Here is a 27,811-nt window from a genome sequence, read left to right on the forward strand (position 1 = left end):
TATTATTATTATTATTATTATTATTATTGTTATTATTATTATTGTTATTATTATTATTATTATTATTATTATTATTATTATTATATTGGTGTATTCGGAGTCATCATTATCATCATCATAACCATCACCATCGTCCTCGTCGTCATAATTATTAAATTATCATAATCTTTGTTTTAGTTTGGGGGACCCCAGCCAAAAATATCTCCATCCTAGCGGTTTATGTAACGCCGAGGATGTGAAAGTCATAAAACCATTCAATAGAATTATTTACACTTCTATTATCTAAGTTATTCCTTGTTGGTTATCAGCATTGGCTGACTAATGAAGTCTTTCTGAGTGCCCAGTCTTTTGATCTCATTCCATCTCTCTGTATGTCCGTCTTGTCCACTTATGACCATTTTGTTAAAGCATTAGTCATCATTTTTATTCCGCATTCTGATTTCGTGATTATTCGTTTTATTTCACTCTTTAAGCATATTAAAACTATCTCTTTATTTTTTTCTTTACAAGATCTGGTTTGTAGATATTTTTAGAGCCGGCACGGCACGTAAATTGACTCAATTATGATGAAGATCTCATGTAGTTCCATATCTGAAGCAGACGTCGGAGGTCATCTTCCGCCAAGCTGATCTATCTCTTGCCAATTCTATTAAAGCAGCGCCACCTTTCTCAGCTTCATCTGTCCAAGTTCTTATCCCTTTCAAATACGTTATTCTTTGTCTTCCTCTTATTCTTTTTCCATTCATCTTTCCAGTCAAGGCGAGTATTTCCAAACCAGGGTGGCGGATAATGTGTCCTAAAAATTCCATTTGGCGTTTGATGATTTTTGTTATCAGTGATCTTTTTCTGTTTGCCATTTCTAAAATTTCTTCATTTCTTTTCCTTTCCATCCATGACACCCTCATCATTCTTCTGTAAAACCACATTTCCACTGCCTCCAGTCTTTTAACCATGGTCTTGTTTATGGTCCAGCTCTCACAACCATATAGCAGCACAGACAGTACATAGCAATCCAGGACTTTGATTTTTGTTTTCATGCTAATATTCCTGTTTTTCATAATTGTATGCAGCTGGTTGAATGCATTCTTCGCCATACCTATTCTTTTCTTTATTTCACAATCTGATTTTCCATTGGATGTTACATTGAAGCCTAAATATTTGAAACATTCAACTTGTTGTATTGTTTGTCCTCTGCTTGTTATTACACAGGCTGGTGGGTTATTATTTTTAGATACCGTCATACATTCTGTTTTAGATATATTCAGTTCCAGTCCCATATTTTCACTACTCCTGACTACAACATCCAGTAATTCTTGTAGTTCATGTTCAGATTCTGCCAGTAGAACCGTATCATCTGCATACCTCAGATTTGTTACATTCTTTCCTCCAATACACACCCCCTTCTTATGTTCGATATCTCTTAATATCATTTCACTATAGAGGTTGAATAAATCTGGAGACAAAACACACCCCTGCCTAACTCCTCTTCTAATAGGTGTAAAACTGCTTAGTTCGTTGTCAACACGCATTGCTGCTTCTTGTTCCCAGTACAAATTCCGTAATATTCTTAAATCTTTACCATCAATGTCCAAGGATGATAGAATTTTGAATAGTTTTTCGTGTTGTACTTTATCAAAGGCTTTTGAATAGTCGATGAAACACATATACAGATCTTTATTTACTTCAATACATCTTTCCATCAGCATTGATAATGTGAATATTCCATTTCTGGTACCCTTGTCCTCAACAAAACCAAATTGCATCTCCCCAATTTCAGGTCGTATTTTATTTCTTATTCTTAGTAAAATTATCTTCAAAAGAATTTTTGTGAGGTGGCTCATTAGGCTAATAGTTCTGTGTTGTTCACAATCAACTGCCCCTGGCTTTTTTGGTAGTGCTATAAAAATGGATCGTTTCATATCAGTTGGCATTTTTCCTGTGTCATACACTTGATTTAGAAGGTTTGTGATGAATTCAATCCCCCATTCACCCAGGCCAGTCAAGGCTTCAATTGTTATGGCATCAGGTCCTGCAGCTTTTCCATTTTTCATGCTTTTCATGACGTTCCTAACTTCATCTTTCATTATAGAAGGCCCTTCCAGTTCTTTTATCATAGGCATTTCTCCTCGATTATCAAAAAAAAGTTCTTCAAATAATTCTGACCATCTGTTTAGAATGCAGTCTTTGTCCATGATGGTGTTTCCACGCTTGTCTTTGATGCATCCACTTTTAGCACCTGATTTAGTTTTGTTTGTCACTTCTTTGATTTTCTGATGGAAGAATTTGCCATTTTTTTCTTTGCAGGACATTATATAGTGACATTGTTCATTTATCCAGTCTTCTTTAGCTTCGTTGCATTTTCTTTTTATCTGCCTGTTCAGAGTCTTGTATTTTTCTTCCTGATTTTTGGCCTTTCTTCTCTCATTCATTAATTCTAATATCTCTGGAGTAATCCATTTCTTCTTCTGCAACTTAAGTGTGGTTGGAACATTTTCTTCTAATGATGCAGCAACATTGTCTTTAAACTGCTCATATTTCTCTTCTATATCTGTTAGTTCTCCAAGCACTTCAAACTTGTTTCTTACTGATAGTTCAAATTTGTTATGATGAAGAGGTCTACTGTTTCCGTAACAATATTACGCATGCTTCGTTCATTTCTATTGTCGTCAGGAAATAATAAGTGCGTGTTTTGTTAGCTGTATATATAGATAAGCCGAAATGAAGAAATGAGAAATATATATGGCTTTTTAAAAGTGTATAGTAAAAATCACCATAACAAGCAGTTTGATCACTTCCTTTTTTAAAAAGTACGTAAAAATCGAATCAAAACAAATATTACTCAAAGCGGTCACTTTATGTGAAGTATAGAGTCCTAGGTTTTAAATGTGTCATTTGTATGTGTTAATGTGTGTCTACGATATTTTCGTGGACAAATGTGTGAAGGAAAGAAAGAAGCTGAAATTGTAAACTGTGGATTGATCCTCAAATAATCGGGGCTAATGTAGAACGATGACGACGACGATGATGATGATTATGATGTTCATGATGATTACGAGAGAGAGAGAGAGAGAGAGAGAGAGAGAGAGAGAGAGAGAGAGAGAGAGAGAGAGAGAGAGAGAGAGAGAGAGAGAGAGAGAGAGAGAGATATTTAGGTTATTTGGGTAATTTCCCTTGAAATTCGGCTATAACAGGACTCTGATTTCAGGCTGTTATCATCACTGTTATACTGAGACTCCAATGTAAAAAGTTCTTTTTATTTATTTCAGGTCACCAGATCTCTCTCTTTCAAACTTTGACATTTCAACATGGCAGGTATGATATTAACCACTTGCAGGCGGGGTTTAATTTAACTTTACCAGAAATCATATAGATTATATAATAGATCGGTCCGTTGTCTCCAAGATATCGATGTCAGTCTTACACCTTTATTTATTTATTTATTCATTTATTTATTTATTTATTTATTTATTTATTTATCGTTATGTTTATCGTTTATTCATCGTTATTGGTGATGGTTATGATGATGATAATGATGACTCCGAATACACCAATATAATAATTGTTTATTTATTTATATGCATTTATTTATTTTTGTGAAGAAAAAGTTCGGTATGTGAGTATGATAAGATAGATGATTAGCAAAGTTATGATCGGATAGAAAAACAAATTAACTTCCACGTTAAAGGATTTAATAATTGGAGATAAAACAAACGAAACAAAACAAGAGACAAAACGTAAATGTATATCTACAATCTTTGACTACCCTCTATCATCTTTCTTTTAAAGGTAGCAATGAAATGAAATAACCTTAAAGAATCCATACTGCCATTTACCAATAAACACAAACTTAAACAAAGAAATAAAACTGAATCATTCAGACATTCTTACTGTCCAATCAACACTGTGCCATTCTAATTTATCTTTGTCTAAATTTATATATTTACAATTTTATTTAAGCTCATATAAAGATTATTCAACTTTGATTAATAAGTTTCCTTTATAAAGCTATTTCTAGCTGTCTGATAACATACAAACCATTTCTGCTAGAGATTCCATTATATTATAGCATTTAAACAATATTTTATTATGATTTTACCTATGTGATCATGATATCAATAAAAAGTCAATGCATAATATATGTTTTCTTGAGTTGATAGCGATTCTACCATTTTGAACAGGACTCAGAAAAGCTAAGAAGTATGACTGGAAAGACTCCAACATGGCCCTGTTTGGCTCTGATACGGAAAAAGAAGTAAAAAGTACGTTCTAATGATTTGTATTGAATGCACAAACATTCATCCATTGTCTGGAATGCAATCTCACATGTGAAAAGAACGTTTTCTTTTGTTTGACATTTCTACGTACTTATTTTATCACAGATTATGGATGATACCTGGTCAATGCTGCGTAACATAGTTAATAACATTATTTTAGACTTTGAAATTACCTGAAATTACCTGAAGGTAAAATTTTCTAAAAAAATCTCTTACTTTTTTGTAATCTCAAGAGAGAAAATTCCAATACATGTTTTTGTTTGATTTATTTCAAAGAAATGTGTCATATTGTACTGATGCACAACAGTCGATTCTTTGACTCACCAACCCCAACTGCCCCCTGCCTTTTATAAATTTATATCCTGTAATTGCCTTTATGTGGCTTTGTAGTCTTGTGGTAGGACACATGGCTATGACCCGCTGTAGGTCTTTGGTCCAAAGTCTGCTGTGAGCGTCACAATTAGAAAATTCTCTTTAATGTCATCCTCTCACCATCCTCAGATATAAAATGAGACCTGGCTGTAAAACAAGGCTGTCTTGTGGGTTAAAAAAATTATAAGGGTGCTTTACAAAGATTCAAAAGTTTATATTAGGCAATTGCCAGTGTGAAACATACATTTACATAGAATTTCCAATCAATACAGGTAAAATCAATAAAAATTAACCTCTCTTGTGAATAATGTTCAAGAGGCAATTTCGGTTGGTTGGAATGTTTTTAATTTAGTTGTGTAGGAGAGACATTAATCCATCTCTTCTACTTATATTATCAAACACACAATATATGATATTTACATGCTCATGTACATAAAGTACACTGGTTTAATGAGTCTGATTGACCCGTCACGTACAAGCTACAAATGTGATGTATTGTGTTACTGTTGGCTTGGGATCCCTCATAAAGCTCTTTGAGCACATTTAGAGGATATTGCTCTATTTAAAGCTCACTTTTATTGTTAACATAAACTGACCCGTATATGGTATTGTAGACCCGATATTTAATTAAAAATCCATTGCGATTTTGATGGAAGACTATTGACTGAGTCACCCTTCATTTCTTTCACCTCCTGCAATTTCAAGAGTCATCTGCAGAAACTGAGACAGCATGGGCAGGATCTGGCCAAGAAGTTGGCTTGCAAATCTGGCGTATTGAGGTTAGTTCATTGTTTTGGATTTCGTGCTGTTTTAAAAAATCTCTTTGTTGTTATTATTATTATTATTATTATTATTATTATTATTATTATTATTATTATTATTATTATTATTATTATTATTATTATTATTGTTATTATCATCATCATCATCATCATCATTATCATCATCATCATCAATATCGCTATTATTATTATTATTATTATTATTATTATTATTATTATTATTATTGCTTTAAATTTGGAGATATTTGTACTCACTGACTGGAATTCCGATAAAAATATAAGATTCAGATCAGATTCAGACATGGTTGTAAAGACATCAACGACTAAATGGCAAAATAGATTATTCTACAATTGGACGAAGAAAGTTTTTTATTTGTTTATTTTGTTTTGTTTTTTTCATAGAAATTCAAGGTGAAACACTGGCCAAAGGAAGATTATGGAAAGTTTTTCTCTGGAGATTCATACATAATCCTGAATGTAAGTTCAAAGTTTGAAGTAATATTGAACAGAACTTAGCAACAGCAAAATTGAGTAGCTATCATAATATTGGTATCATTATCATTATTTATCTTGTTATAACTGCAGACCCTAACCAATGTACATCAAGAGAGCCGCGGGTGGTTGGATGGGAGCATCACCCTTGAATCATATACCTATGATGTTCGCATGGGTGTACGATCCGATAGTGATGTCGTTTCTCTTCTCTTTACTAGCCTATCCTGCTTCTTTTTTTGTGATTGTATTTTTGACAGGGAATATATTTTTTTCCTGTAAATCCTCTGCTGTTTGTTCTGTTATTTATAATTTAAGCTTATGATATCTTTAGGTTATGATTTGATTGACATTGTATTTTTGTTAGATTGCTTGTTTTTTTGTTTCAGCGGTCTCTCATATAACCTCAATTGTGTTGGAAGAGACCTAAAGCAACAAACAAACAAAAACAATCAAGAGAGCAGTAACATCTTACTTGTGATGTTCCATTCTTTTACACGATACATGAAAAGGGTTCCCGACCTCCCATAGTGGGCAGGGATGTCACTTACTATGTCTTCTATACCCCTTATATCTGTTTTCCAACTTGCTTTTTGTCCTTGCCTTGGAATGAGATGACTTGGTTTTGTCCTGGCCTTGGCTCAGGTCATTTGCTGAGAGGGAAACAGTCAAATGCATAGATGACATTTTTTCCCTTGTAAATCCCTCCGTTAGGTATTGTATATTTGTTGTTTTGAATGTGCAGTGTAAGCATTTGAGTGTGTTCCTTTTAGTAGGATCCTTTGCTTGTGTCTCGATGAGACTCTTAGGTGATCTCAAACTATGCACAATGATAATATATATGCTCTTGGAATCTACATCTGTTCCTTATCTGTACCATTTCCCTTTTTCTTATTTTTATTGTGAGCTTTTAATTGTGAATCTAGAATTTTTTTTACTATCTCTTCCTTTTTACTGCTGATGAAATGACTTTAATGTGTTGCAAGCACTGTAAAACCCTTAAAAAAAAACAAAAAAAAAAAAAACAACTTTTACACCAAACAGTTTTTGATAAAGTCAAAATTGTAACTTTTATGTAATTTATGATTTTTAAAATTCAAATATATATTTAGACTTTTGACTGTTGACTTTTATTGCAAGAGTGTTATTCACGATATTACTCATTCCCCTTAAGACGGGGCTCTCCACCACATCACTACCGCCTTCCCTACGATTCTTTTAACAATCATGAACATATCTTAGATGGCCGTCCCATACCTGACGACCAAGTTTTGAAAACAATGTCCCACCAAAAAATATTTATTTTGATTTGTTAATTACTTGGTCAGATCAAGACTGTAGACCCCCATCCAGCCAAATTGAAAAACACCTGCCTTGATAACTATTGCCATCAATAAACGATGTAAATTGATTACGATACCTCTCTCACTTGTGCCATCATTCCTCCATGCTACAAATACACCCTCATCTATCCCTTTTTTTTTAAATTCTGATAATAGCTTCTTACTCGTCTTTTAGCCAAACCTGATGGTATTTTTATTTTTCATTAAATAAGGACAAAGATAAACAAATTTCTTCTTTTTCAGACATACAAAGTAGATGATGAAGATGAACTGAAATATGATGTTCACTTTTGGATTGGAGAGCACAGCACACAGGTAAACTTGTTATGATATGACTTAATTGGATTTGCTGTTTTCCTGTGAAGTCCTCTGACTGATGTAACATCCCCTATCTATATAAATTAATCATCAGAGTCATAAAGTCCAAAAGAGCTGGTATGTATCCCGGATACCGTAGCATTGAATTAACTTCGTAACAATTGCTCATAACATTTTGGAAAGTACTTTCTACCAAATCTATCAAGACCAGATACCTAATCATCACTTGATTGATAGAGGGGTCAGATACAAAAAAATCTGACTGTTATTGCATTCAAACCTGATCCATTTGTGTATGAGTTGAATTCCACTAGAGTGTAATCCCTTACTCATTTTCTGTGATTGGGGTCATATTGCATCTGCTTATCTACATTGTGAATTGTGCATTTTCAAATGTTTATTTTGTTAGTATCATCTGTATAATGGATCCATTCACCACTTTTTCCATGATTTATATGTGTATTCATCTCTAATTTTACCAAGCCAACTGTTATAATGTTTCATTTCTTCAATCTACTGTAAGTACAAATTATCGATAACTATCCTCAATGTAAACAACAACACAGATATTTCAAATTACCGCAACATTTGATGATGTCATTATAAACGTAGCGTCTTTCAATGTGATTGGGATTTCTTCAAAATTAAAAACAACTAACTTAATAGAAGACCTCATGAGATACAAGCTCGGTATAATAAGTCCACAAGAAACAAAACTAAAAGAAGGTGATCAAACTATTCAAGGGCATAGACTCATCACATTTGACCATATATATATATATTTATATGTATATATATATATATATATATATATATATATATATATATATATATATATATATATATATATATATATATATATATATATATAATATATATAATATATATATATATATATATATATATATATATATATATATATATATATATATATATATATATATATTATATATAATATAAAATATGATTTTGAATGGAGACTATAAAAATAGTGACTTCCCTCTTCCACCATCTGTCTCTCTAACTCTCTCTCTCTCTCTCTCTCTCTCTCTCTCTCTCTCTCTCTCTCTCTCTCTCTCTCTCTCTCTCTCACTCCTTAAATGTGTGTATGCTTATCAGTGTGGATATCTCTAAGTATGGGTGTAGTGTAAAATATTACACATCATACTTCTATACATCTTTATTTTGTTGAAATGGAAATTAATTGTAATTAACTGTGACAGAAAATTGTCTCGCCAGGATGAATACGGTACTGCTGCCTACAAAACTGTCGAGTTGGACACTCTGCATGATGACAAACCAGTCCAACACAGAGAGGTTCAAGGTCATGAATCTGACATATTTAAGTCCTACTTTCCATCCATGATGTAAGAATTTCTTTTCCTCTTTTCTTCATTGCCTTTATTGCTATGTTCCTTCTTTTCATATTTAATAACAAATTATTGATTTATGGTTTAGAAGAGTCAGTAAAGAATACAATCATTATTGTGGGATGAGTGGCTCTGCAGCACAATGTCTCATTTCTAATGGCGATGCAATATTTGGTCAGTGCCTGGTTGAATGAGAATGATCAATTTAATCTGGCCACAGAATTAGGATAAGGCTCTTTATTCCATTATCTTGCATGACTCAAATGTGAACGAATGAGTATCTGACTTAAAAGCGGTGATGGACCTGGTAAGAATGTTGGTACAGAAAGTATCTGATTTGTCATTTATGAAACTGAAGTTCAGTCTCATGTGACCTGCTATGGGATAGAAATGTGCATGACTTATTCATCAGTTTATCACTTTTATTTATGATTAATAGAGAGAGATTTGATTTTCTCCAGTGGAATTCCCTGACAATTGTAACATCCTCTATCTTGTATTTCTTGGAAATTTTTTTGAGTTTGAAAATAATAAAAAATCAGCCATCAGAGTCATATAGACCGTGGGCTGGCAGTCGAAACCCTCCCCCCCCCCCCCCCCCCCCCCCCCTTTGGGATTTTTGTACACCCATATTTTCTTAAAGAGTATTCATAGAACTGTTAAAAAATCGATGTTAGCCACTTTGCAAGTGTAGCCTTTGCAGAGTTATCGCCCCTGAAAGGTCACGTGGTGCAGAAAAATTAGACAAGGACTAACAAACTTTGAAGGTTGATAACTTTGCCAATTTTTGTTGTAGAGCCTTAATATTGGTTTCAAAAGAAAGCCTGAAAGTTATTTTATACGTCCATATTAAAAATATGGTACTGAAAACGTTATCTTTTAAAATATCGACGATAAAGGGTTGAAAAAATATTTTTTTTGCGATTTTGAACATCTGTCAAACTTTTTAAAACAAAAACTATAAACAATTTTATATGTCTTTAAAAACAAAAGTTGTAGAGAGTGCAATGTACAAAGTATATGCCAAATTTAGAAGTATTCGAAGAAGTCGTTACGGAGTTGGCGCTTATTTAAGGTCAAAATAGACCTAAAATTGTCCAAAAATGACTATTTAAGAATTTATGTAAATATAGTCTTGTAGCATCTCAAATAAAAGATCTCGGTGAGTGGAGTGCAGATATGAACATTATAATCATATGGTATTTTATCTTATGTATGTTAGTGACACTACAAAGCACAGTTAAGCAAGAACGACTTAATAGATCGATAGCAGATGACATTTGCTATTGTGTCACCAATGGGCGCTGGAAGATGCCCAAGCATATACTGCTGGGTGTATCAGTAAGACACCTTACAGGTAATGCACAACTCATTCATATATTGAACAGATTTGGACACACTTTTTTTTTCATATTCAGCAATTCTGGAAATCGAAACTGCCATTTGTGACAGCATTACCAACTCCAGCAACATTCTTCCTCAGCAAATCAAAACAGAGACCAACCTTGTAACTCACTTCTGCTGGGATAACTTTGACCTAGCTGAGGAAACATTATCTGGTTCAGACACAACACATACGACACACTTGATAGTGATTCAGGAAGTCAGAGAAAAGTCTAACGAGGAAGTGACCAATGAAAAAGAAATTGATGGCTGCCAGACAGACACGGGTCAAACAACTGTTACACAGAGTAAAAGGCGATCCATGAATTACCAACCCAAAGATTTACCACCGTGTTTCTTAAAGCAAAAAAACAGAACCAACCATACCGACACTTGAAGTATGTGTACCATGTTCTGTACTAGGTGAAGTTCCACTGTCAGATTTCCTGTGTATGTTTTGCAGATCCAATCTAGAAGGATTGAGAGGGACAGTTCCTGGCTGGCAAGGATGGGTTTCTGCTTTGGGAAAACTCATGCAACGGACAGGTTTTGAAGAAATTATCATAGAATCTGGCATCTGTGCAAGTGGTTCTATGAACAAAGTGATGAGTGGAAAGCACTATAATAGAGCACTGAGAGTTCACGTGTTGATGTTAGAGGCTCTAGAGAGATGTTTATTTAAACAGCTGGAGCAGCATACCAACTCCAACATTGTCATCAAATCTGTGAAAAAAGAATCAGTGAGTCCATGCTCTTCATGGACGAAAATAGTCTCGAGTGTGCATCAGAGAATGAAGACTTCAAAGATTTGTGGATGCGATACTCACACTTTAGGGAAGGAGTTCACCAGGGACGTCTTGGAAAACAGTCCAATTTTGGATTAAGTATATGGATAAAGTTTGGCTGTTGCTAAAATTTCTACGAGACACAAAGACCAACAACTTCATTTTTCATGTCCAGTGCCTTCAGGAACTATGTCCCTTATTCTTTGCAATGGACCATCAGAATTATGCTAGATACGTGTCAGCATACCTCATGTCTCTGACCAATCTTTCCCATTCACATCCAGGTAATAATATGTTTATCTTCAGGGATGAGAGCAGCAGAAAATATTTCTGATGATCTTTTGTCTGTTGACCAAAAGGGCCAGGAACAATTTCATGAATTTGTTCAAAAACGTCTGGTGGAGAAAGAACATTCCTTTCACAAGCCCATTAAAAAGACATCTCTGAAGACGTTTCGTAACGACCATAAAACTGTCACTGTAAAACCATCAAAACAACAAAGTGTACAGATCGCTGCACAGAGAAACATTTTTGAGCAGTTATTGATGGTCAGTACACATCATGACTTGGATCTGCAAAAAGTGTTGGCATATCCTCCAAGTCCAATCCCATGGGCCCTTGCAACACCAGATGGACTTCCAACAAAAACAGACAAAAGTGCATTGATGCATAAATTAGAAAATCCTGTCGCTCTTGTTGATGTCACAAACAATACGAATACATGCAAAGAAGTTGTAATTGATGGAAATGCTCTGTTTCTTTCCCTAAAAAGTATTCCGGAAACTTTTGGCCAGCTGTCAGAAAAGATCTTTTAACTTTTACCCTCAGCTAAACATATTCATTTTGTGACAGATTCGTATAACACAAAATCCATCAAATCTCTTGAACAGACCAGAATACGCTCCAGTCAGACAAACCCTTGTTATTGCGGGGACTATCTACAAAAACGCCAAGAGATTGGAAGTCTTTTCTATATAATGATGACAACAAGAAAAATCTCATCAACCTTATTCAAAAGTCATGGGAGGATGATACAAAGGCAAGGAAATACTGTTTGTATCAGAAGAACAGTGCACTTGCTTGACAAGTAGAGATGGAGTAACAACAGAAGTCACCATCGTACACTCATTGTGTTCATCACATGAAGAAGCAGACAGCTGCATTATACTTAATTGTTTTCATGCAGCCAAGAGTGATTGTGATGAAATTATTGTTCACTCTCCAGATACAGATGTCTTTCTACTGATGATGTACTTTGCCACTGAAATTTCAAAGCCGCTCTTTTTTTGGACTGGAACAGGATGTCAACGCAGACTTATCAACATATCTCTATTATCTCAAATGCATGACACAAGTTTGATTCATGCAATTTTGGGATTTCATGCTTTTACAGGATGTGACACCACTAGTGCATTCATTCGAAGAAGAAAAATTAAGCCATTGAAAATCATGAAGGCAAAACCAGTTTCTTCTTGCATTCGAGGCTCTTGGTGTGAATGAAATTGTAGATTCTAAGCTTCTGGATGACTTGGAACAGTTTGTTTGCTTTATCTACAATAAAAATACTTATTCAGATGTGAACAAATTGCATTTTGATATGGTTCGTCAACGGTTCCCATACAGGGTCTGGCAATATTCTGCCGATTCACTCTTCAAATGCACATCATGCGTGTGAATTATCAGACTCTTCTTTGGAAGAAATCCAATATCTCATTTCCAAATCTGCCACCTCCTGAGGATCATGGCTGGAAGGTGACTACTGATGGAGACCTAGAATGCAACTGGTGTGTTGGAGACATTGTTCCACAAGATCTGGTGGATATGTCAACTGATCAGCCAGATAGTGAAGATGATGTTTTCAAAACCCTGTCAGCTGATGAATTTGACAGTGACAACAGTGAGGAAGAAATGAGTGACAGTGACAGTGACAGCGAAGAGGAAAAAGATTACCCAGCTTCTGCAGCTGAGTTGGTGGAGCAAAGTACATCTTGAACTAAGCCTGTCATATGCTGTCTTTAGAGACTTTTATGTCCTAAATAATGAGGAAAATTATTTTAATGAAATAACTATATTCTGCTAATCGAGAGCTTTAATTTGATATGCAACATGAATATATTTACTCAATTTTGAAAAAAAAAAAAAATTTCACGGGCTTTCTGTATTTTGGGCATTAAATGACTTCCCATTCAAAAACTATCACTTCAGATGCTTTCAAATTTGGCATGTACGTTCAGTTACAGTAATCTACATTTTCATTTATTTAGAGCATATTGAACTATTCATTTTTCAGTTGTTATTCTTAAAAATAGAGATTGAAAAACACAAGAAAATTGCTTTTTGACCTTTTGTCATGGATTTCCTTCAAGACAAAAATCTTGAAACCTTAATATCGTAACTTATGTTTAAGGTATAGACTGTGGCCTTTCATTTGGAACCGATTTGAATGTTTTATAGCTAAAACTAAAAAAGTTATGAATATTTTAAATTGGGTGGTACTTTTTTTGCACCACGTGACCTTTCAGGGGCAATAACTCTGTTGGGGCAACACTTGCCAAGTGGCTAACATGCTCAGATCACTTCCTTAGGAGGTCGCCTAACATAAAAAAGTAGTGGTATAAAATCCCAAGGGGGGCGGGGGTGGGAGGGGGGGTTATAGCCATCCCACGGTCTAATAAGTCCAAAAAGGCTGGCATTTATTCTGGATACTGTGGCATTAAATTAACTTAGTAACAATTGCTTACATTACGGAATGTACTTTCTACCAAATCTAACAAACACCAGCTGAGAGTTGAAAGACGTTTAATAAACTAGATTCAGTTTTGTCCTATTGCAAACGTTTAATTACTTTAAATATCATTATAAAATGGATGACTAACCTTGCATACATACATATATATTGTGGTGATCCCTGCGAAGCGGACAATTAGACGAAATTGGTCAGTGGAGCTAAAAGTAATGAACTTGATAAGAGTATTACCATCGTAGGTAATTAGTGATTTCCCCTGATTATTTGGATGTCACTCATGACTGGTTTGAAGGATTTTGTTATTTTATTTATTTTGATTAAATAAGTTATTTATTTATTTATTTTGCTTCTATGTTTTTTAAATGATTTTTCTATTTTTTTTTTCTTGGGTTGCTTTAGTAATTTATTTGTATTCTTAATGTTTATTATTATTTGTTTTAATTTTGGAAGCATAGGTTATTTTTATTTTCGTTCCCCCCTACTTGCTTTTTAAAAAATGTTTTGTATTTCCATTTTCAATGCCGAGAGAAAGGTAATTACTGGACTCGATTCTGGATTCTTCTATCAACTGAAAATTTCTTTCTGATTTCTGTGAAATTGGTCCTTCCTATGAACTGTTCTATTTAGGTCAAGATTTTATGCTTTTTTTCTCTAAATCATTTGCCAGTTTCGCCATTTTAGAGACAAGGTGTTGCTGTTGGTATGGTCAAAACAAGAGCTAAAAAGAGCTAAGGCCATCATTTTAAAGCTTACTTTCTGGCGCTCTAACTGCTATAAGTATTAGTTATTGCATTAGTCAGTATATCCTAATTATACAATCACAAACCTCGTAATGCAAACATCATGATACATTTGGTGTTCACAGTTCTGTAATTTGATAAATAATTGTTTCTGAACTAGTTTACAACCAAACCTATTCTATGACTTTGAGCAGTAGGAAATTAAAATGTGAGAAGCCAAGACATCCACAGACTTAAAACCAGTGAATCTGTCCACATCTCTGAATGATCGTGAATGGGATGATGACATAGGGCCATAAAAAGTATTGAAAACTGATGTAGGTAGAAGCAGTGATGAAACAAATGCTCATGTTTCAATGTGGAAAACGGATGAAGATATTCCTTAACAACAACTAAACACAGATATAATGAAGTTTCAGAGGGATAGTCTCCAGCGTTCACCTTGATGATCATTTAGAGTCAGGAAATTGAGGTGACATGAAGGATGAAGAATGCGATCCTTCAACAACTTCAGGAAGTTTTTGCCAGTTCTTAAAATAGTTGAAAAGTGTAGTCATTTGAAGTGGCTCAATCGTGGTGGTAAGAAGTTGATCATAATTATACTTGAAATATTTTATATATATATATATATATATATATATATATATATATATATATATAATATATATATATATATATATATATATATATATATATATATATATATATATATATATATATATATATATATATATATATATATATAGATATAGATATAGTATATATATATATATATATGAAAAGAATGCTCTAGAGTATTCTTCACAACTTTCTCTGGCAATCTGATTATCGTTAATTATTGTTATGTTTTTATTGTTTTTACAATGACTCAGAATTATGAAGGGAGGATGTGACACAGGATTCCGTCACGTGCAACCTGAGGAATATAAACCAAGACTTCTCCACTGTTCCCGTGTAAGTCGTGGTAAGGTTGTTGTGAAGCAGGTGGCTTATAAGAAGGAGTCTCTCAACACCGATGATGTCTTCATTCTTGATCATGGAACAGCCATCTATCAATGGAATGGAGAAAAATGCAACAAGAATGAAAAATATGAAGTAAGGTGTCACAGTTACCTCATTATGAATTATAAGTAAGATTAAGATAACAACTTTGAACAAAGGATTAATCCTCATAGAGATATTGATAGATCATCATCATCATCATCATCATCGTCATCATAATCATCATCATCATCGTCATCATCATCATATCATCACATCATCATCAGAATTAGAATTTCATGTTATTGGCTTATATTTTCTCCTCACCACTGATTTTTCACATTTTGCACTCTCCTTGAAAGATCATCAAAACATAACGTCAAAGGGAAGTAGAAACTCTACTTTACTCCCACAAGTAATTTTGTCGTGATTCTTCAATTCATTGTTTTGTATAAAGCAATTAATTTGAAAACTGCAAATTGTGGCTTACATTCCAAATCTTAAATTATGTATGCCGAAAAATGCGGCTTAGACAAGGAAAGATAAAGTGAGAAATGAAGGGACTCGAAGGTTGAGTGAAGTGAAGAATGTATCGATAAAGATTAGAGAAGATAGATTGAAAAATGGATGACGTTTTTGACCTCCCATTGTGGGCAGGGAGGTACTTACTGTGTCTTCTATCCCACAATGGCTGTTTTCCAATAGCATTCTGTCTTTGTCTTGGAATGAGATTACTTAGTATTGTACTTAGTATTGTCCTGACCATGATTGGAGTCCTTGTCTGAGAGGGAAACAGTTGAATGTATAGTTACAGTTTCGGGAGATGACATTTTTTTCCTTGTAAATCATCTCTCTGTTATATACTGTAATTTTTTAAAATTTTATGAACATATGATTTGTAAACATTTGAGTGTATTCCTCTTAATGGGTTCCTGTCTGTTGAGACTTTTAGGTGATCTGAAACTGAGTACACTGATAGTGTGCTCTTGGAATCTACATCTGTTCCCTATTTAAACCATTCCCCTTTGTCTTACTTTTTCTCATGTCCTTTTAATTGTAGCTCTAGAATGTTTTTACTATTCAATTTTCTTCCTTTTTACTGGCGCCGACCTTAATGTGTCGCAAGTGTCATAAAATCCTTAAAAACAAACAAAACATAGATTGATATGTTTTGGACGAGAGGGAGGACATGGGAAAGAAAGTATGAGATATACAATTAGTGGGAAAGAGAAAAAAGGGATACTCAAAGACTAGATGGATGGATAGGGTAAAGGAAGATGAATATATGAAATAAATGGGCCTGGAGGAAGATAATGCAATGAACCGAGATGCATGGAGATGTGGCATTCATTATGGCAACCCTGCAAAATGCGATATTAGCTGAAAAAAGAAGATAACTTAAACATGTCCCCTATGATATAATTCAATGTCATTGAAATGGATGGGCTCAATTCAGATTTTCTTAGTTTTAAAAAAACTCAGTGGATTAACAGGTGATCCCGATTATGCTGAGTTTGACCAGTTTTATGTTTGCACATAATGAGATTTTGCCTCAACAAGTCAACTTAGTAACAGAAACAGGCATTGTACTTTGCTGAGTTTTTTTCTTTTTTACCCATGAGTGTGTATTTAAGAAACTGTAGCTCAGGATATTAATCTACATAAAATGAAATGCACCAGCACCAACCCCACCACCATCATCATCATCATTTATTGTTTCTTTGGGTTTTTTTAGGCTTCTGCATACTGTCAGAAACTAGAATCTGAGAGAGGTGGCAAAGTGAAGACAACTGTTGTTGAAGAGAGAGACAGAGATTCGGTAAGTTTTTCTCAAAGTGTTTGTGGGTGTATATATAAACATTTGGCGAATTGGACTTTTTGTAAAACTAAGACTCTGAAAACTACTGGACCATTGTCACCAAATTTACATGGTGTTTACAATTGATAATAGAAAAATTGAATTTGTTTTCTCAAATTCCATCGAAAACAGATGCCATCAATTTTAACTCGTTGGCCATGTGTCATCCCCCCAATAATCGATAAGCATTTATGACAGTGAGGTGGGAGAACTTGCACTGAATCGATATCAGGTAATGGTTCCTCTCATTAAGTTGAGCACAAACCATTTCATAAGATTTATATAAACCTTTTTCTGCTCTTAATATTTGGAAATAATTCTACGACAAGTGAGCGCAATATTTAAGGTATTTAATGAGATAGTTTGCCAACATGTACAATAATTACAAATGCGATATACAAACAATAACAATATGGGGGGGGGGCAGCATGGCTCAGTGGTACGGTCTTTGCTTCGTACCCAAAAGGTACCGAGTTTGACCACCTGCCTCGTTGTGTGGCCTTTAGCAAGTCACCCCGCCCTAGCTCACTTTGCGGCGCTGCACTGCGGCTGACTTCTGGGTTATTCCAGTCTTCCCTTTGGATAGACCCTAAAGACATTTCCCCTTGGGGATAAATAAAGGGAGTTTTATATATTTCTTTTTTAAATTTTATTTTAGCCAGTCCTAAATGCTGCTGAAGGTAACAATGACGTCACAATTGAAATTTGCAGATGTCTTCCAGTTATTGTTTGCCTCTATCTGTCCGCTTCTAATAATGATTAAGCAATTGAGCATATATTTATTTATTTTAATTTTTTTTTTAATAAATTAAAGTTGAAAAAGAATGGATAAGCAATCTTCATATATACCACAGTTTTACATTATTTTTGTAGTGCAGCTCATAGAACATATTTACCCTAATTTACATTTTTTTAAAATTATTCCTTTAATAATAATAATAATAATAATAATAATAATAATAATAATAATAATAATAATAATAATAATAATAATAATAATAATAATAATAATTATGGAAAATATTGGAAATTATATTTACTGCTATGATGCTTGATAACAATTCTGAATTGTATATTTTTAGATTTTGTTGGAGTTTTATTTTTGTACTTTCAGAAAATTGTCTCTGATCTTTTGGAGGCAGGTACTGAAGAGGATGATGAAGACAATGAAAGCTATGAGGCAGCAGATATGGAACCAGAGCTTCACAGGTCACATTTAAAATTTACTTTTATTTATTTTATTTTCTTTACCTTTTTCTTCAGGATTGAATGAAATTGATTTTCAAATCATAGTATAACTCAATGAAATTTAATGTTTTATCCAATCCTTTCACCCCCCCCCCCCCACTTCCTTTTCTCTCCCCCCACAAAAAATAAAAATTTTTTAAAAAGTAACACCTTCAAAAAGAGTATCCAAATATTCTGCAATAGAGAGTTCAATTCAAAGAGAAAATTACACATTAATGATAGTCCCTTTACTTGGACGCCTCTATTATACATAAATTAGCCTAATTAAATTGCGTTCTGATTTAGAAGTAATATTATATGAACATATCATTATGAAGGTAGGAAACATTGGCTTAAAAAACATGTCAAGGCATCATCTGTATTTTCAAGTTTTGTCAACCCCCCCACACACACACACACGTAAACAGCTCCTCATGTCTACAAAAGCACACATTACTTGTTTGATGATAAACCCTTAAAATTGTATTCTTCTGATTTTTTTCTCCATCAAATTTTTAGATTGACTGATCGATCTGGGGATTTGACGATGACATTGGAACAAAAAGGCCAAGTGTCCAAAGCCCATTTCGATTCCAATGTAAGATGTGTGATAGGTTGTTGTTGTCATTGTTGTTGCTGATGTTGTCATCGATGTTGTCATCTTTGTTGTTTTCATCATCATCATCATCATCATCAAATCTCATCCTCACCATCATCATGATCATCATCATCGTTGTTGTTGTTGTGATTTGGGTGTTACAACAACATTTATAGAAAAAGCAGATTCTCCAAGCAGACATTCACATTGCAGTTATGCTCTCTTATTTTTAATATAAGTAATATCTAAGAATCTCAAATAAGGAACAGGGAGGAGATGTTTGCAATCACACTCATGTCTGCACAGCCTTTTTATTCATCAATTCACATTAATTATGTAGCGAATGCATGTATTACCTGATTCATTACCTGAACTGTGACTGAGTATTTCATTAATATAACACTGGTATTTTATTTTCAATATTTTGTCTGATTTGTAAGTTTGAATCACTTGCAGAAATCGCAGAGACCTTTGAAAGACTACTTCCATTTGACTTGTCCTCAATATAGCTTTTGCCAAGTTGGACTAAGGGACACAATTGGAGAAAAATGCATTCTCTCAATACCATGGCATAAAAGAGATATAATATTACAAACATATATATATATATATATATATAATATATATATATATATATATATATATATATATATATATATATATATATATGATTGAGGGGAGTTAGCTGGAACCATGTAGAGTCCTTGACAATTTCTTGGAGCGAATTCTGGATAAAACAACTTTGTTGGAGTATGTTTTAAAAAATGAGGTGAGAATATATATACTTATTAGTGGAGAACCCGCAAATTCTGAAAAGAAATAAAGGCTATTATGAACAAGCGCCAAGTAACAACCACACCTGGGTGGAATGGAGTAACTTGTGTAAAATGCCTGGGGCCAGAGGCATGGTCACCCGTCAGGTTGACAACCATGCTGAACACTGGACCAAGATGAGACCATGCTAACCAGGCAATGCATTCAATATCTTGGCAGTCAGTAATATGACATTCTCCACAATCAATTATACTAAAATGTTATTTTTTTCCCTCCTTAAGGATGTGTTTCTCTTTGATGGAAAGAGTTTCCTATTTGTCTGGATTGGAGCTAACACATCTCCATCTGAGAAGAAGAATGCCATGACCTACGCTCATGTAAGAGTTTGTAGAATTATTTTTAAATAAAAGAAGAAAAGCAAAGCATACACTTCAAAATTCCATTCTTAATCACTCATCGACATCATTATTACTATTATTATTATTATTATTATTATTATTATTATTATTATTATTATTATTATTATTACTATACTGACCCTATTTAAAAATGCACCTTTTAAAATATATGTCTTGATATTTCACAAAATTCAACTGCTACATTAACGATATGTGGCAGTTGGAACTCCTCATTCTTTTCCTCGTCTAGTGCATTCACCTGGAATTTTCTTCTTGTGTGTGATCTGGTCCCATGCTTTCTGAGTCGGAGCTTAGGCTTTGCCAATAGCAGGTGGTGGTCTGATCCAAAATCTGCCCTTCTCCTTACTGTCACATCTTCCAATGAACGTCTGAATCTTCGAAAGATACAAAAATGATCCATCTGATTCTCTGTCACACCATCTGGTGAGACCCAAGTTGCCTTGTGTATCCTTTTATGGTGAGAACACTGATCCTCCAATCACCAAACTATTGAATGCACAAAAATTTGCAAATCTCTCACCATTATTGTTCATCCCTCCCATGCCATGATGGCCAATGATACCTTCATATCCCACATTATCCTGTCCCACTTTAGCATTGGCATCTCCCATCTTTATGTTGATGTTCTTCCTTGGCAAATTATCCATGACTTATTTTAGCAGACTATAAAATATATCCTTGCCCTAATCTGTTTCGTCATTTGCTGGAGCATAGATCTATAACAATATTCATGTTGATATTCTTACTCCATGTTGTAAAGGATGCCATGATGATCCTTTCTACCTGTTGTTCCCATCCTCTCTGTGACTTCTGGGCCAATGTTGCTTAGAATTATTCCTACTCCCTGTGTATGAATCCTGTCCCTTCTCCCTGAATATAAAATTTTCTCCCCAGTCTTGAGGTGTTTCTGTCCGGGTTATATCCAGTGGATGTCACAGACTCCAAGTATATGCACCCTGTATCTTCTCATCTCTGCCACAAGGTATAAGCTTTTTCCAGCTTCATACATGATGCAAACATTCCACGACGCAATTCGAAGCTGCTTGTGTGGCGAAGACGACATAGGGTCAGCAGAGTCCCTTCGACTTTGTCTGTTGTCCTTCATAAATTCTGTCATTGCAGAAACTCTTCAGTCACCCAAGCTAAAAAAAGGATTTGATTTGTCTGTCCTGTGTTTCTGTAACAATTTGAGTTTTATGGAAGGGTTGTTAACCCTTCAACAACCCCCAACCTGGTGACTCAAAAAGGGGAAGTCACACACCATTAGTCACCTTTTACGACACAGTGGCTTGGCATTGGGCTATTCTTGCATCCTCTCTGTTAAGGGACCCTGGACACCACACGGGGGAACAGATATGAATTCTGTCTCTCAATATTGCGTTTGGCAAAAAATGAGCTTTTATCAAAGCTACATCCACATTGGTAATGTTACAGGAGACTCATTTTTATTCGGAATACAGATCTCAGCCATTTATTCGAAGGAGCCTAGGAAAATAATAGTCATAGAGAGCATGATAGATAGTAAACATAATTTTTGTGGAGACAAACAGGTTGTATTTGCACAACATGTACTCCAAAAATAATAACTTGGGACTCCACCACCACTACAACAGTTAGCCATTCTTCCATCTGTCTGAGAGACATTAATATCCATCACTAGGAGTGAACTACTCATGTCCCAGAAATTGTAACTGCCTCTTTCTGATGGTATCTATCAGTATTCTTCCTTTTCTCACCTTTTCCAGCACTTCCTCGTTCGTATACTTGTCTGTCCATGATAGCCTCAACTTCGTTAACATCCTTATCTCAAATGCCTTTAACCTCCTAGTACATTATTTGTCAAGCATCCATATTTCACAACCATATAAATAGGAACTTATAACATGTTTCCTCTACTTTTATTCTGGTCTTCAACTTTAGGTTATTGTTTGATACAACTGGACGCATTTTATGGAACACATTTTTTGCTATTACTATTCTTTGTTTTATATCCTCTATGTCTCGTGCATCGTAGGAAATGGTAGTGCCTAGATATTTAAATTTCTTTACTTGTTCGATGGTCTCTCCTTTGCTTGACAAGTGGAAGATTTTGTTGTTGTCATTCTTTGAGAGCCCATCTCTTCACTTTTGCTCACCAGTATATCTAAAATTTTCTGCACATTTTCTGGAGAGTATGCAATCAGAGTCTCATCGTCTGCATATCTTATGTTATTCATATTCTGCCCCTCAATGACAGCGCCTTTTATATCCTCAACTTCTTTGAATATTATTTCATTTTATATGTTAAAAAGGCCTGGTGATAAGATGCAACCTTGTCATACCACCTTCTTGATGTTGAAGAAGTTCGATGTTTCGTTATGAAGTTTGACACATGCTGTTTGATTCCAGTCTTACGTTTTTCACAATTTGAAGGTCTTTACTGTTTACTAAGATATTTTCTAAGATTTTTAAGAGCATTTCATGTTGTACTGAATCAAAAGCTTTGGAATAATCGATGAAGTCCAGACAAAGTGATTTATATTTTTCGATTGACCGTTGCATTATTGTTTTCATTGTAAAAATTACATTTACTATACCCTTTACTTCAATGTAACCAAACTGCTCATCACTTATCTCTTGAGAGATAAGTATTATTAATGTAATCTCATTATGCTGATTGCTCTGTGTTGGTCACAATAAATAGTTCCTCGTTGTAAATGGTAATAAACACTGACTGTTTTAAAACATTAGGCTGGACACCTTTTTCATATACGATGTTTAAGGTTTTTGTCAGAATATCTATTTGCAGATCATCGAGGGCGTCAATCAATTCTATTGAGAAACTATCTTGGCCTGCCGCTTTCCCTTTTTTCATCTCTTTGCAAAAGCAAAAGCAGCTTCCACTTCTCGCATAATCTGGGGACCTGCGTTTTAAAATTTTGTTGTACCCTGTGTTAAATTAATTAATCATTTAAAACAGTCACATATTGTGTTATCGTACTGATTTTGAACCATACATCAAACATCAACTATGGTTTGTTTTTTTTGGACGGGCATTAGTGTACTTTATGAGGTATTAATTGGCCCATTGTATCTGAGGGGAATGAACAATAATCCAAAGGTGTTTTTTTAATGGGGGTAGTATATCATAACTATTATTATTATTATTATTATTTATTATTATTATTATTATTATTATTATATATTATTATTTATTATTATTATTATTATTATTATTATTATTATTATTATTATTATTATTATTATTATTGTTATCATTATCGTTATTTTTACCAACTCATATTTGCCCAAATACGCTCTGATTTGGAGATAGTGATATAACGTAAATGAGTGTAAACCTTTTAGATAATTTACAAAGTTGGCTCATAATGGATTTCATGTTAGTTAAAAGTGATTCTATTAATTCAAAGAGTTTGAACTAAATGTATACCCATGTCCATAATTAAATCCTGTTCTTCTGCTGTCGTTTCTAGAACTATTTGATGAAATCTGACCACCCCTTGGTGCCTGTCACGTGTTTCAATGAGGGAAGAGAAACTGCCCAGTTCAATAAAGCAATTGCTGCCTAATTTGGACAATACTGTTTACATCACCACGGAATCTTATACGCAATAATCCATTATTAATATAAAATAGATTAATTTTCATTTGATTCTTGCCTTTCTTTATTTAAGGAAACAAATTGGTCATTTACCATTTGTCAAATGCTATTTTTTAATTATTTTTTTTAAATGGCTGCTTATGGTTTTATTCATCTGTTACTAGATGGTCTAAAAAATTCAGCAAAACAAATATTTTACTGCCTTCTTTACTCTAATTAGAATTTATATGTCATTAAACGTGAATGAATACATTAGATTCAACTGTACACTCAAGCTCAACAAATTTGATTAGTTTATAGTATTTAATTACTGCAGTGTCATACAAGATTATTTAATTATTTTTTTCTCCAAATATTTGGATGTTACAAAATTATTGAAAAGTGAATTATTGTTATGTAGTATGATGGTACATTGAATATATGCATGTATAACTTTTATCCGTCATGAGGTAAATACTTAGTTTAATTGATTAAGTGAATGCTGGTAATAATCCATTTATGACGATCACAAGCTTATCATGATTTTATTATTGATATGATTTGTTAGTAAATCATACGTGCTATAAAAAACAAACAAAAACAATGAAAAATGAAACCATCATACTACAGTTATTACTAGAGTGTTACTGCCATTAGAATCCTTTTTGGTTTTGACAAACAGTTTGACAGAGATACACATGAACAAATAGTGTGACAGATATAGACATTAATTTCTTGGTGTGGAAATGTTTATGTTGCTGCTTGAAACTTGGAAAAAATTATAAAAATAAAATTAAATAGAAGCTTCAACTTGATTCACAAAAACACACGAAGTGGATGTTTCTGGTGTCTCCTCTGTCAACAAAACATGAGGAATGAGACACCAAAGACGAATGAGAGATGGAAAGAATCACATTCTTAAGGCGAAGGTCAATGATTCGTCTTGCCATGCTCTTGTCTCCATCATTTGTCTTTTTTAACGAAATGGAAGCTTCTATTCCAGTTGATTGTTGTTATTTAGGTGGAATTGTGTTGTTTTTTTTAAATTCGAGATTTGACCAGCCAATATGAGATTCTATTTATTTTCTTGACTAGTATTGTTTTATTTTAATCCTAGTTTTTATATTTTAATATTGCAATGTTTTGTCAACTATTTACTTTTTACACTGTTTTAAATCTTCAGCTGTTGGCTTTTTCTTTATACATCAGAATAGAGATTAAGTCTCTTGCAATGTTATTTTATTATATTATTTAAAGATAAATTTGAAATAATTTGATTCAAACAACCCCGCAGAGATCAAATAAGTGGAAATTAACTCATGTAAATCTATTGTCTTCCCGTTATAAATGCAATTGTAGCACATTTAATTTATTTTGAATAAATCACTTGTGATGACCTGCTTACCCTTACTATAAATTACCAAAGTTATTTATGTTTTTTCCCTTATCTTCTCCGCTTTCCCCCTTTATTGATTTGACGGGACCAGATTTTTTAAAATTTAATGCTGCTGGATACTATTATTTTCATTTATTTACAAATGACCAATATTTTAAAGGCAATTTTATTGTGATCGATGTACACATTCCTCTATGTGATTTTGGGGCACGAACCTAAGCATTCTCTCCTTTTTGTATTAGATTTTATTTGTTAATCTCACCCTGGTTACGGTAATAAGTTATTCTATTAGATAGATATCCAGATTTGCTTGAAGCAATACCAAAACGATTAAAAATTTATCAAATTTACAAGTCGATTAATAAGGTAGAAACTTTGTTGCAATATAATTTCTTTTCTACTTATTATATATTAACTTATATTTACAATAAAGTATTGAAAACTTACACTACTCATAATGGCTTTTGTTTTTATTTCATTTTATCCAATTAATCAATTTATTTGAATAAATCTGTTTATTTCCTATAATATTAATATATTTGTTATTGTTATATCATCATCGTCATTATCATTATCATCAGTAGTACTACTACTACTACTACACTACTACTACTACTACTACTACTACTACTACTACTACTACTACTACTACTACTACTACTACTACTACTAGTAGTAGTAGTAGTAGTAGAAGTAGTGGCTGGGTCGGTTCCTGACCTCCCATAGTGGGCAGGGAGGTACATACTGTTTCTTCTATCCCCCTTATTCTGTTTTCCAACATTTTCTGTCTTTGTTTTGGAATGAGATTACTTGGTTTTGTCCTGGCCCTGGCCGGAGTTCTAGTTGGGAGGAAAACATTAAAATGCATAGTTATTGTTTTGGGAGATGATATTTTTTTCCTTGTAAATCATCTCTCTGTTATGTATTATTATATTTGTTATTTTGAATGTATAATGTAAGCATTTGAGTATATTGCTCTTTGTTGGATTTTGTGTTTGTGTCCGGATGAGACTTATAGGTGATCTCAAACTAAGTACATTGGTGGTATGCTCTTGGAATCTACATCTGATCCGTATTTGTTCCCAGTTCCCCTTTGTCTTACTTTCTCTTGGGTGCTTTAATTGTATTTCTAGAACTTTTTACTATCCCATTTTCTTCCTTTTTACTGGCGCTGATATGACCTACATGTGTTGCAAGCGCCGTAAAGGCAGGGAGGTACATATTGTGTCTTCTATCCCCCATGTCTGTTTTCCAACATGCTTTCTGTCTTTGTCTTGGAATGAGATTACTTGGTTTGTCCTGGCTGGGAGGGAAACAGTCAAATGCATAGTTATTGTTTTGGGAGATGATTTTTTTTTTCCTTGTAAATCATCTCTCTGTTATGTATTATTATTATATTTATTTTGAATGTATAATGTAAGCATTTGAGTGTATTCCTCTTTTATAGATTTTGTGCTTGTGTCCAGATGAGACTTATAGGTGATCTCAAACTAAGTACACTGGTGGTAACCTGTTGGAATCTACATCTGATCCCTATTTGTTCCCAGTTCCCCTTTGTCTTTCTTTCTCTTGGGTGCTTTTTAATTGTAATTCTAGAACTTTTTATTATCCCATTATCTTCCTTTTTACTGGCGCTGATATAACCTAAATGTGTTGCAAGCGCCGTAAAACCCTTAAAAACATTAAAAAAAACAAAAAAAGCGCCGTAAAACCCATAAAAACAAAAACAAAACATAGAAGTAGTGGTAGTAGTGTTATTCTTATTATTTTTATTATTATTATTATTATTATTATTATTATTATTATTATTATTATTATTATTATTATTGTTGTTGTTGTTGTTGTTGTTGTTGCTGTTGTTGTTTTTATTTGTATTATTATTATTGTCATCATTATTTTATTGTGATGATAATGATGATGATGATGATGATTATTATTAGTATTATTTGTAGTAGTAGTAGTAGTCGTAATAGTAGTCGTAGTAGTAGCGGTAGTAGTAATAGTAGTAGTAGTAGTAATAGTAATAGTTGTAGTAGACATAGTAGTATTGTTACTATTATTATTATTATTATTATTATTGTTATTATTACTATTATTATTATTTTATGATTTATATCCCATGTTTTTTTTTTTTTGGTTGGGGGGGGGGGAGATTCACTGGGTTGTTTGTTTTTTTGTCTTTGTTTTTTTTTGGGTTTTTTTCACCAAGAAATAGTTATGGCAAAACGCTGCCATTACCAACTCACTGGCTATGACTAATTGTGACCCATCGAGTAATCTGACATTTTGTTGAGACTGAATAAAATTAGGCTGAATATCAAATTGGGATAGGGTGGCTCAGCGATACAACTTTGCTTCGTACCCAAAAAGTAC

At 33.6% G+C, this 27,811-nt stretch overlaps 1 protein-coding gene across 1 annotated transcript; it reads left to right on the forward strand.

Moving 5' to 3' along the window:
• The first annotated feature begins 806 nt into the window (after window positions 1-806).
• Window positions 807-25,966, forward strand: LOC144974959 (gelsolin-like protein 2). Its single transcript, XM_078918517.1, has 12 exons — window positions 807-3,312; window positions 4,179-4,259; window positions 5,352-5,425; window positions 5,831-5,905; window positions 7,507-7,578; window positions 8,821-8,948; window positions 15,478-15,700; window positions 17,322-17,405; window positions 18,559-18,653; window positions 19,191-19,269; window positions 20,325-20,420; window positions 23,936-25,966. Exons 1-12 carry the CDS (start codon window positions 3,306-3,308, stop codon window positions 24,029-24,031), a joined length of 1,110 nt encoding a protein of 369 aa, XP_078774643.1. The 5' UTR covers window positions 807-3,305; the 3' UTR covers window positions 24,032-25,966.
• The last annotated feature ends 1,845 nt before the right edge of the window (window positions 25,967-27,811 follow it).

This window comes from Berghia stephanieae, chromosome 6 (genome assembly GCF_034508935.2).
Source record: "Berghia stephanieae isolate SIO BIC M18660-M18661 chromosome 6, UCSD_Bste_1.3, whole genome shotgun sequence".
Lineage (NCBI taxonomy): Eukaryota > Metazoa > Mollusca > Gastropoda > Nudibranchia > Aeolidiidae > Berghia > Berghia stephanieae.